Source organism: Geotrypetes seraphini, chromosome 1 (genome assembly GCF_902459505.1).
Source record: "Geotrypetes seraphini chromosome 1, aGeoSer1.1, whole genome shotgun sequence".
NCBI classification, from domain to species: domain Eukaryota; kingdom Metazoa; phylum Chordata; class Amphibia; order Gymnophiona; family Dermophiidae; genus Geotrypetes; species Geotrypetes seraphini.
The window spans coordinates 507,366,209-507,378,939 of NC_047084.1; the positions used below are offsets into that span (position 1 = coordinate 507,366,209).

General features: G+C 40.9%; 1 protein-coding gene across 7 annotated transcripts in view; it reads left to right on the top strand.

Annotated features, from left to right (window-relative positions):
• ERCC6L2 (ERCC excision repair 6 like 2) overlaps positions 1-12,731 on the top strand; it is a 257,095-nt gene that overhangs the window by 64,316 nt on the left and 180,048 nt on the right. For all 7 annotated transcript variants that reach the window (XR_004537579.1, XM_033928177.1, XM_033928167.1 and 4 more), the window contains one exon: positions 4,588-4,795. Coding sequence is in view for 6 of the 7 variants with exons in the window: in XM_033928177.1 (XP_033784068.1) it covers positions 4,588-4,795 (208 nt within the window). In the remaining variant the exon portion in view is untranslated. The remainder of the gene's footprint in view (positions 1-4,587; positions 4,796-12,731) is intronic.

The following is a 12,731-nucleotide window of genomic DNA, read 5'->3' on the forward strand; positions in this document are numbered from 1 at the left end:
ATTTTTTCCATTGACATGAATGGGTGAAATCTGATTTTATGTTTGTAGCTCCGCCCACGTGTGCAGGTGGGCCGCGAGACCCCCAGAACATATCACCCCAGGTAGTGAGGGATCTGCATACCAAGTTTCGTTCAAATCGGTCAAGCCGTTTTTGAATTACTGTGAGAATGGCAGCTTTTTACATTTTTTCCATTGACATGAATGGGTGAAATCTGATTTTCTGTTTGTAGCTCCGCCCAGGTGTGCAGGTTGGCCGCGATACCCCCAGAACATATCACCCCAGGTAGTGAGGGATCGGCATACCAAGTTTCGTTCAAATCGGGCAAGCCGTTTTTGCGTGATCGCTGCACATACATACATACATCCGATTTTATATATATAGATAGTGGTGATTTGGTGTCAAGCGGATGTGGTGAAGCAACGAAAAAAGTTGTCTTTTCTGAATTAAATTTGAGCCTAAAGATTGTCATCCAGTGCTCCATCACGTTTATGGCTTCTGAAGCTTTAGGAATAGTTTCAGAGATAGAATTAACGAATGGGATGATGATCGTAAAATCATCTGCATAACTAAATAGTTTTATCCCCAACTGGGTTAGCTGCGTGCCTAGTGAGGTCATGTAGACGTTGAAGAGCAATGGAGATAGCGGAGACCCTTGTGACACACCGGATGGATTGCTCCAGGTATCTGAAAGTTCATAATTAAAACGTACTTGATAAGTGCGGGACATAAGGAAGCCACGGAACCAATTCAGCACCTCGTCCCTGATACCAATGGCGTCTAGGCATTGCAGCAGTTTCCCGTGGTCTACTAGATCAAAGGCAGAACTCATATCGAATTACATAACCAGGGCATTAAGGCCCTTACTAAACAGTAGGCGCAGATTGTCTAAAATAGCCGCAATTATTGTCTCAGTACTGAATAACGGTCTAAAACCGGATTGAGTTTCATGTAGGAGAGAGAACTGATCCAGATAATCCATCAGTTGGGTGTGTACCAATCCCTCCATAATTTTTACAATAAACGGAATGGATGCTACTGGTCTGTAGTTGGATATTATAGCTGAAGATTCTTTTCAATTTTTTAGAATTGGGGTTATTATTATGTGACCATTATTAGAGAGGAACTTCCCAGTTTTTAGGTTATGAGCCAAATATTGCATCAACAATAGTTTAAATACTAAAGGTGCCGCTTTCATGATTTCTGGGGGGCATGAGTCCAGAACGCAATAGGATTTAGAGTATTTGTTATATAGTCTGTTGTAATTGTTCCACTCTAAATCTTGAAAAGAGCTCCAGATCATGTCTGCCGGTGTATCATTTCCTTGGGTGATAGGTATCGGATGATCACTAGGGTCGTTTGTTGAACAATGAATTCTTCTCTCAACAGGCTCATCTTTCGTACCCTAAAATTCTAGGGGACTGCTTTGATATGTCCCAAGTGTTCCAGAATGAGGTGCAAATTGCACTAGAAGGAAATATTAGGTACTTACCTTAATAATCTTTTTTTCTAGTAAATAGGCACATCATTCTGGAAGCCCGCCCTTTCAGGTATTCAGTAGCATGCTTAGTGTCTCAGACAGGTCCGGAATTCTAGATACGGTACCTTGTTTTTTTCCTCTGTGCAGTACAATCAAGAATAGGGAGAACCACTACAATTGTGAAGAGACCATGGAGTATCTTCAGAACTCCAAGTCTGTTAGTGCAAGTTGTGCTTAGGTTGGTGTCCTGTTAGTTTCACCATGTTATAGGGTTAAATATTTAAATGTTTTATGATTATTTCATGTTATACATTATGATATGAGCAAGAAGAGACTTGTTTCATAAGAACATAACAATATCCTTACTGGGTTAGACCAATGGTCCATCAAGCCCAGTAGCCCGTTCTCACAGTGGCCAATCCAGGTCACCAGTACCTGGCAAAAACCCAAGGAGTAGCAGCATTCCATGCTACCGATCCAGGGCAAGCAGTGGCTTCCCCCATGTGTTTCTCAAAAACAGACTATGGACTTTTCCTCCAGGAACTTGTCCAAACCTTTCTTAAAACCAGCTATGCTATCCGCTCTTACCACACCTGCTGGCAATACGTTCCAGAGCTTAACTATTCTCTGAATGAAAAAATTTTCCTCCTATTGGTTTTAAAAGTATTTCCCTGAAACTTCATCGAGTGTCCCCTAGCCTTTGTAATTTTTGACAAAGTAAAAAAATCGATCCACTTGTACCCGTTCTACTCCACTCAGGATTTTGTAGACTTCAATCATATCTTCCCTCAGCCGTCTCTTTTCCAAGCTGAAGAGGCCTAACCTTTTTAGTCTTTCCTCATAAGAGAAGAGTTTCATCTTGGTCGCTCTTCTTTAAACCTTTTCTAGTGCCGCTATATCTTTCTTGAGATAAGGAGACCAGAACTGAACGCAATACTCCAGATGAGGTTGCACCATGGAGAAATACAGGGGCATTATAACATTCTTAGTTTTGTTAACTATCCCTTTTTTAATAATTCCTAGCTTCCTGTTTGCTTTTTTGGCCGCCTGTTTGCTTTTTTAGGCAGAAGGTTTCATCGTGTTGTCTATGATGATACCCAGATCTTTTCTTGAGCGCTAACCCCCATAGTGGACCCTAGCATCCGGTCTCTGACCATCTGCTTTGATAAGAACTGAGGAAATGCAGGACAGCCCTAAGGGATGGGAGGCAGAGCTGTAAAATGCTAATGAAGCTGTCTACACAGGATCTTACAACCAGGGATTGACTACCCAAGCGTTCCAGAATGATGTGCCTATTTACTAGAAAGAAGAGTTTCAATATAAGTACCTAATCTTTCCTTTTCCTAACAAAATCCCTGTATCTTTCAGTCCCAAGACAAAGCACCAATGAGAAAATATATACTGTATATTTTTTTACTTGATGAATAGTCAAGCTCTGGAATTCACTGCCAGAAGAAGTGGTAGAATCAGTTAGCATAGCTGGGCTTAAATTCCTGAAGTCCATAAATGGATATTAATGTAGACCTTGTCATGAGCACCCTAAGGCAAAGGCTCTTTCGGGCGGCAAGTGACAGATTTGTTGGGCACCTCTAGGGGGTGCACCAGCTTTCAGGATACCGAGCAGTTCAGTGCAAGAACACCACACCAACAAAGTTCATATGGTGAAACAAAGCTTTGATTTATTCCACAATAAAAACTCTCTCCAAAAAAGGTAGGTGGTTTTTAAAGCAGCCAACCACCAAAAATATCAAAACAGAGTTCATAAAATGCAAAATTCAGATTGTCAGGATGGTACCCAAAAACATAGTTTGTCAGAATGGTTTGAAACACTTGGTCGGAATGGCATCAAGATGCAGTTTCACATACCACAAAGAAAAGGCAGTAATCTCAGTGAGCTTTTCTCCTAAGCTACAAACAAAGACTTCAGTGCTTTTGTCCTGCTTGTGCTCAGCACAGACAAAGTAGTAAACTCTTGCATGAAGGTCCAGGTTTCACAGCAACTCCTGTAGGCTTAAAGAAGGTAAGACCAAACGATCAGTCATAAGAATCCTTCCAGAGAAACAAGTATTCAGCTCAGAGTGCTGGGCGGCACAGCTTACACCAGTGCACCACCCCCACCTGCTCTCCAATGTGAAAGCAAAAACAAAGGAAATGTCCATAGCAAAAATCAGGCGAACAGTACTCAAACAAACACTGCCAATTCTCAGTCTTTGGTGAACCACCCCCATCCCCAGTTCTTTAAAGGTTCTGGTTTCCAGCAAAGAAAATGAAACAGTATCAAAAAGTTTCCTTCAGTTGAAATGCAGTCCTAACTTGGCTTTTCAGATAAGACAATAACTTTTCACTTGCCTTAAGGATGCTGAGCTAGATGGACCTTTTGATTACTGTAATGGGATAACTTTTTTTTTTTTTGAAGGCTTATATCAGATAAAAAACAGATTTAAGACAATTTTAGTTATTCTTTTTACACAATAATAGTTTGTAAAAATGTAAATATTTTGATACAAGTAGACAAATCAAGATCTACAGTCATCTTGATGAATTGTATTGGCTTTGTGTTTTAAATAGAGCATTTTAGTATTTATAACATTAAAGATATCTTGCTGAATGGAGGTCAGCACAGCAATGGCATTTAACAGTGTCCCCCAATGTTCATCCATCTTTTTTTGGATGCCAATAAATCTCATCAAGTTCTCTGTGCATAGCACCTTAATCTAACCATTAGTTTCATTATGTGATTTTTCTCTGCAACTTGCATATAATAAATATCTCTTCCTCTTGTATATTACTTTTACACAGATTATGGCTATTTTTTTATTTTATTTTATTTGTATACTGCTTTATTGAACTGATATACCTTTTTTTCTGAGTTTGTAAGGAAGATTATTTTTACATGGTAGCAGGTTCAGATATTCTGTAATACTGAGAAAAACTTTGCCCTTTTATTCCTCTTCTCTAAAACTCCTTTCCTCAGACTCTAAGAGAAAGCACTTTTTATAACTGGAAGTTTTTTTTATTTGGGGTAGATATTTCTGTTATGACAAATTAATTTTTGTTAATATAACAAAACATAATAAATATCTGCTGTTTGTCTCTAATTGCTTCTCAGGGCAGTGCCAGGATGTCTGGGAAGCCGATCCCGCTTCAAGCAAAAGTTTTCTGGCCCAGTGGAGTATGGTCAGAGGTATACTGCAACCAAAAGAGAGCTGGCCACTGGCCGTAAGGCCATGCAGAGGCTGGCCAGAAACATGTCCAGTTTGTTCCTGAGACGTACCAAGGATATCATTAGTAATCAGCTGCCAAAGAAGGAAGACAGGGTAACCATTATCTCTTATTCATTTCATTTAGCACTTTGACTATTAAAAAAAAAAAAAAAAAAAATCAGTAATAAGGTTGGCGCTATCAACTTGTCAACTTTCTCAGCATGTGAGGTACTTTCTAGAAACAGAGAGCACCAACATAGCTGAGTTTGTTAAAACAGCTGGCACCTTCATAATATGTGTTTTTATAAAGCTCTCAAAGAATCCCCAGGAATGAATTATGTGATTTTCTCTGACTAAATTAGTCAGAATATATTGGCAAAATGGAATTGAAACGCGATTCTGAATGAATAATGCGCATGAGCTCTAGAGTTCAATTATGAGGAATTTTAGGGATGCATTATATACCTATTTTAAGATTAGTTTGTAGTTTTACTTAAAAAATAATAATTCTTCCTATCAGGTGGAATACAGTTGTTTAGGAAGTATTTGGTTGTTGTTTTTTTAAAATTTTTTTTATTATTTTCCAATATGAACAGTGCAATATCAATATATACATCTGAAACATATCAAACCATTACAAAGCACTTTTGAACTACAGAAATTAAAAGACATCATTACCCCCACAACCCTGTATAACTCAGAAATGTATGGGAATGAAATCTAATTTAAAAGAGATATAAGACATAAATATATAACTACATATCTTAAATATAACTACATATCTTAAATAGATGCAACAAAAGCTGCTAACGGGCCCCTCCCTAACTTAAATATCTTATTATTCCCCAAAACTTCTGCATTCATTTTTTCATATTTGTAACTAGAACACAAATTTGCCCACCAAAAAAGAAAATTTAAAGTATCAGAACTCTTCCCAATTTCTTGTTATCATTTGGATGGCTATCCCTGTCATTATCATGAAAAGCCTGCATTTATACCGGTCAAATTGGGGTTTAACATACAATAAGATGCCACATATAACCATCTCATATGACAATGGAATTGCAGAATGAAGTATTACATTGATTTGTCCCCATATCGATTTCCAGACGCTGAGTATCAGAGGACAAAAAAATCAGCAGATGATCTAATGTCCCAATATCTGTATGACAATGCCAGCATCTATTAGATCTGGAACAATCTATTTTTTGTAAACGCACAGGGGTCCAAAAGCTTTTATGTAACAGAAAAAAACAGGTTTGTCTCATAGACACTGACATTGTACATTTCATCCTCCAAGTCCAAATTCATGACCATTGAGCTGCAGAAATATGCTGCTTGATTTCAATGCTCCAAATGTCTTTAAGACTCGTCTTTGGTTTTTTTATTCAATAAGTCAGATATTAATTATTTAGGAAGTATTTGTGTTTTGCAGTAGCATTAAGAATGGGATACATAATTGGTCTTAGAAAATAGGATTCCAATTTTATAAAGTTGTATGCCATTGAAGGACACCTGAATGCCTTGGGTGCCTTGTGATTTCATGACTTTAGCCACTTGAAAAAAGTACTTAATAGACACATACAGCCTAGAGTTTGTCAATTAATTTTTAAAAGATATTTGTAGCAAGAAACTAGCAGTTGATATTCTGTAGGCTTATCCAGATAGGAACAACTCCATCCTCATATAACTCCTGCTTACGGAGTCCATACCTGAATATAATAATAAAATTTTCAGTAGTTTTATCTGGATAATGTCTCTGAAAATCTAGACAGATTACCTTGACACTATCTGAATAGTCCCAGGGTGGTCTGGAGAGAGGGGGGAGTTGAGCTAAGACGAAATTGGGAGTTTACCCAGTTAATGGCCATGTTTAGTTTGACAAGGTAACTATAGTAGACCCATGGAGATCGATAGATGCCGAATAAATGTAGTTTCTGGTTGCTTTAGAGTTACTATTAAAAATAGGCCTAACTAATACTATACCCTGTTCCTAACTAATACTATAAACTGTTCCAGACAAACTACTGGATTTGTAGTAGGCAAAGCGTAGGCATACTGAGATGTGGTGTGCCAAGTTTACACTTAAATTTCTGCCAGAAATTGATTTTATTTTCATTTTTATTTAAAGAATTACAGTGTGTGGCGCAGTGGCAGTGGTTAAAGCTAGGTTGTGGGTTCAAACTCACGCTGCTCCTTGTGATCCTGGGCAAGTCACTTAATCCTCACTTTGACCCAGGTACATTAGATAGATTGTGTGCCTGTTGGGATAGACAGGAAAAAATGCTTGAGTACCTGAATAAATTAATGTAAACCATTCTGGGCTCCCTTGGGAGAATGGTATAGAAAAATAAATAAATTATTATTTTTTTTTCTGGTTGTTTGAGTTCCAGTTAACAGAGAGTCTACTGGGACAACAAAAATGCTGTTCTCTTTTTATCCATGTACCAGTTGGTATATTGTCAGTATCTGGATAAATGCCTGCATCTACAATTCTGTTACATCCCTTCCAGATTCCATATGCTAGGTGTTCAATCCCAGCCCGCAATCCAGGAGTTGCAGAAATCCACAACTTTTCTGAGCACATGCTCCACCCCCCTAACCTGAGAGCTAGTAAACATATCCAGTTACAATTTCTGCAAGCAATCCATGCAGAAGGCTCTGGCAGTTACTCTGCTTCTTTTTCTTATTTTTTCACTTAAAGTTCGTTTCTCGGTGGCTTCAGTGCCTTGAGGTCGCTTCCCGGTAGTCCCCTGTCAGAGAAAAGGACGCAGTCCTGTGGTGCCGAATTGCAGCTTCACAGAAAAACTTGTGGATCTGTGGAGCCAGCCTGCTGTGTGCCACTCTTCTTAGAGTATTCGGGGTCCCTTCCCTTGGGGAGACTGCTTGCCGGTGACCTTGTCACAGGTTTCAAGCACAGGCTTCAAGCGCAAGCTGTATGTGTTTGGAGTGAAACCCACCCGTGTTTCAAGGCGCAGGCTGCCTTTCCTGCCCCCGCATAGCAGAGGATCCATGGGAGCGGAGGTTGTAGTCAGTGTCTGGCTGGCTGGCAGTCCGAAAATCTTCATCTCTGAGCATTTGGTGCTGTTTCTGAGGTAGAAAGTCCTTTTTCTCCACTCAGCTCCTTTTAAAATCGCTGACAGACAAAGGCACTGCAGAACTGTGAGTACCCTCCATTGTTTCCTTTGGGAACTTCGAGGGTGGCTTGTGAAGAGTTTTAAGTAGCATTTTTCACAGTTTCTGAGGGTATGGTTCAGGTTTCACATTTCCCCAACCCCAAATTGCTATTTTTTGTTTTCGGGTTTTTATTTTTGCCATTTTTGGCACAAATTCGCTGGTGGTGGCCATCTTGGATCTGCAGATGTTTCTCCCTATCCTTCACTGATACTGGATGGTGTGGATTATGTAGCAGACACCCTTTATGATCTCATTGGAGTTCTTAGCAAAGTTTCTGTTTATGCAGTGTCTGCACGCCGGACTCTTTGGATTTGTCATTGGGCTGGGGATACCTCCTCCAAGGCTACTCTAAGTAGACTTCTTTTCAAGGGCCAGCTTCTCTTTGCTAAAGCCCTGGACGATCTCATGACTAGTGTTGCCAAGTGCCGCCCTAATTCTCTTTCTGTGAACAGGTCTTGTTGGCTAGTGGACTTCATGAGATCTTCCTCTCAGAGATATTCCCATCATTACATCAGTTCCAATTCCAAGCGGCCTCAGGCCTCTAGTTCCCAAGCAGTGGCTACACTTAAGAAGACCTAATGATGCCAGGAGTCAGTCGGAGCTTCCTCGCATTGGAGGTCACCTTTCTCAGTTTTATCAGGAGTAGACTCATGTTTCCTTGGATCAATGGGTGCTGGACATCATTTGGGTGGGGCACAAGATAGAATTCTTTTGCCTGGCTCTGGATCTGTTTCTGGACTCTCCGGTGGGTCAGCCGGAAAAGGAGTCCTGAGCCCGTGCTACCATGCAACATCTCTTAGACATTGAAGCAATAGAACCCGTTCCAGATCATGAATCAGGTTTAGGTAGATACTCCTTATACTTCATCGTGCCAAAGAAAGGCCCAGAAGACTGGAGACCCATTTGGATCTCAAGTCGGTCAACTGCTTCTTGTGGATTCCTCATTTCTGCAGGGAAACAGTTCGCACAGTCATAGCTGCTGTCTCTCCAGGAAAGTTGCTAGTGTCTTTGGATTTCACGGAGGCTTACTTCCATATTCCAATCTACCCAGGTCACCGGGTCATTCTCTAGTACCTTTCCCCCTATACTTTTCAATATTTTTCGTAGTCCATTGGCACTCTTAATCCAGGAACAATGCATTAAATATTTCTTTTATGCCGTTGACATTCTGCTGATTCATGAGACAACTCTTACTGTAGTTTTACACCTGATTTCTAACTGGTTATCTAACGATTTACTTCTTAATCCCTCAAAATCTTGTGATTGCTGGATCACTGACAAGAATTCTGCTTCTAACTTATTGCCTATTCTTTGGAACACATCACTTTCTCTGGTCTTCAGTTCAGGTATCTAGGAGTTATTCTAGATCAACAGCTTTCTTTGAACACCATATCTCAGCATTAGTCAAATCAGCGTGTCAGATTTTAAGAGAAAATGGGATATTCACGTGGGATCTATAGGGGAGTAAAAGTCAGGGAGTGGGTCATTGGTATGGGCAGACTCGATGGGCTATGGCCCTTTTCTGCCGTCAATTTCTATATTCTGTATCTTGTTTTCTCACCCCAGTTTTGCTCAATCCGTTCTTTCTTCGACCAGAACTCACAAAGACTATTATTTTCTCGCTTATTCTATCGAAGCTGGATTACTGCTATAGTGTTTATTCAGGACTCTCTTAAATTCAGCTTTGTAGATTGCAAACTATCCAGAACACGGCCATTCTTCTTCTCTCCCATGCCTCACGCTTTGATCATCTCACTCCTCTATTTATCCAACATCATTGACTTCCTATTGCTTTTCACATTCAATTTAAAATCCTGATCATAACCTTCAAATCAATTTGCTGCAATAGCCTAGCCTACCTCTCTTCTCTCATCCAATCGTACTGTCCTAGAGCTCTATGTTCTTTAAATGATCAATGTCTTCATGTTCCTCTAGTCCGCTCAGTTCATTATGAGTTTACCAGAGATAGAGCATTTCTTTGTGTTTCACCTTCCCTTTGGAATTCCCTCCACAGTTCAGTCTGCCTTGAGTCTACCTATTTAAAGTTCAGAACTCTCCTGAAGACCTATCTTTTCGAAAAAGCCTTTTCTATCGAGCTGGATGGTCCTGGCACTGTAAAGGTTGACTAGAGTTGCAGACTGTTTAGTAATATTATATTATGTGGGGTATTTTTCTTTTTCCTCTCTCTGCTGCTCTTTTACTTTTGATTTGTAGTTCCTTTCAATTTCTATAAAATTATATTGTTATTGTGAACTGCCCTGTTATTGCCTAAGGAAGGGCGGTATATTAAATAAAATTAGACCATAACCATAACATCCTGAATAGATGATGCTGAAAACTCCAACTTTGTTGATTTGACCATACTCGTATTAAAAACTCAGAATGGGATAGTGTTGCTAATTTCAGGCTGTGCAGGCAATGATGAATCTCAGATGGGGTCAGGAGAACAAATGTTCTAAGTTGTCATCCTTGTCAGAGCTCAGCAGCTCCCTCCCTTCCAAGTTTTAATCTGTTTGGGAATTCTGTTTGTATATGCAGGTTCATAGCTGTGCTGTTTGGTTAATCAGATTGTGTCCTTGCCTTATGTTGGCATGAGCATTCTGAAGGAATGTGTGTCCTAATATTCTCATGACTGGGATGACACGATGAGCATGAGAATGTGACAGACAGAACAAAAGGGCATTAATACAGATAATAAATTGAAACATGTTTCTGTTTATTTGTTTAGACGGGTTTTCATCATCCAGCCAGATTATACAGACATAGCTGCAACTGAATGGCTAACTGTGCAGTTAATCTATATAATAATTACTTTTCTTTGAAATGGCCTCCCATTTTCCAATTTTATTACTTATTGCACTTGATTACATGCCTTATCAAATACAAGCTTGAAATACACTGCAAATAAATACAATAGCCACATTTACATACACATCTGTCATCCCAAGCTACATTATCTTTCCTTTCCCTGCTTCTCTACCCTATCCTCCTACCCTCCTCCTATCCTGGCAACTACTAAAGTGCCCCTCAGTTTCTTTTCTGAAAGCAAGTTGCTCAGAAGTGTTTCTGCTCTGCAGTTTTATTGTTTCTGGGTATTTTTCTAAGTGTTTGGTCAGAGGCTTGGTACCAAGAGGTCCCCACTTGCTCAGATCTCTGCCTGGGAGAAGATGCAGCCTCACGCTGTGGAAGTCTGCTGCTAGCAGGATTAGCCCTCAGGGACTCCTATCTAGCCATCCTGCTTTTTTTTTTGTTGTTGTTTTTTTTTTTTAGCTCAGGGGCTGTACCCTGTGTAGCTGCTCTCATCCCTGATTTATCAGGAGCTTGAGCACAGGCTGTTTGGCTCCTTTCCAAATTGTCTGGGATTAATAGTGGGCCAGCTGTGTGGTACTCTTCCCCTTCATGGCATGAGGTTTCTGGGTTTTGAGGCTCAGTCCAACTGGCAGCCTGAAGACCAGTTTATCCGGTGAACCTATGAGACAGAGTTTGTCTCCATTTATCCTAGCTGTATTCCTAAGCTGAAGCAGGCAGGCATATGGCATAATGAGTAAGGCTATTATAGCCTATGGGGAAAAGCGGGGGTGGGGGGAGAGAAAGAGTTCTCTAAAACTGAAATTTAAAGGTTTCTTCAGCCAGAGCAAAGGTTCCCCACCCCCTAAAACCCCTTTCCCTCCAATTTTTGTTCTTAAGAGAAGTCCCCAGACTGTTTTTGGCATGATTTTGCTGGCGTCAGCCATCTTGGATTTTAAATTATCTTTTTTTTCTAAAGCTTCCATCTATTTCAAAACCCCTCAATTTCATTTATAATTAACAGGGATGGACTCCTCAGACCTTCCTACCATTATATCTTGTCAGGTTTGTGCTGGCCGGCTGACAAAGGAGCATCCATGTTCTGCGTGCAACGGAGCACATAGGGAAAGGGCAGGAGCCTTGGAATTAGCCTTCTCCAGGGTAGAGAATGACACGGGGACAAATTTGTCCCCATCCCAGTGTTTTCTCAATATCCCCATCCCCATGAGTTCTATTCCTTTTACTGCCCCATTCCTGCAAGCTTTGTCTTAACTGCACAAGCCTTGAACACTTATTATTTTAAAGTGTTCGAGGCTTGTGCTGATGAGGACAGAACTTGCAGGAATGGGACAGGAACAGAGCTCATGGGGACAGGATGTGGAAAGAGAGATCCCGTGGGGATGGGGAAAATTTGTCCCCGTGCAATTCTCTACTTCAGGACTGGGATCTGCAGGAAGCTCGTTCCCAAAGGAATAGACGCTTTCCAGAGCCCTCCAATTGTGTATTAGCCAAGCACAGTCATGCAGTGGCTACGGAGTCCAGGAGGACCTACAAGGGGTCCCTGCCGGGGTCCTCGAAACCCCAGTACAAGGCTTCACCCTGGATTTTGTGAGCCTTATGTGGAATGCCTACACTTCTCCCTCCGTATCCACAGGAGTTAGGGGCAGAGCTGGCCCGCGAATATTAAAAAAAACGTGAATAATATTCGGGCCGGTTCTACCTCTAACCCCCGCTTCCCCCTGGCTATTTTAAGCCCTGCAAGTCCCCCCTTAAGCCTTACCTGGTGGTCTAGCGGGTATTTGTGGCAGGAGCGATCTTCCCACACTCCTGCCCCATACAGATCACTCATAGGAAATGGCTGCCTTGAGCTCCCGTCGTAGTCTCCAGAGACTACGGGAGCTCAAGGCAGCCATTTCTTATGAGCGATCTGCATGGGGCATGAGCATGGGAAGATCGCTCCTGCCCCGAAAACCCGCTAGACCACCAGATAAGGCTTAAGGAGGGGCTTACAGGGCTTAAAATAGCCCGAAAAATTAAAATGTTTTTTTTTTTTGTTTAAAAATCGTGAATAACCGAATCCGCAGAT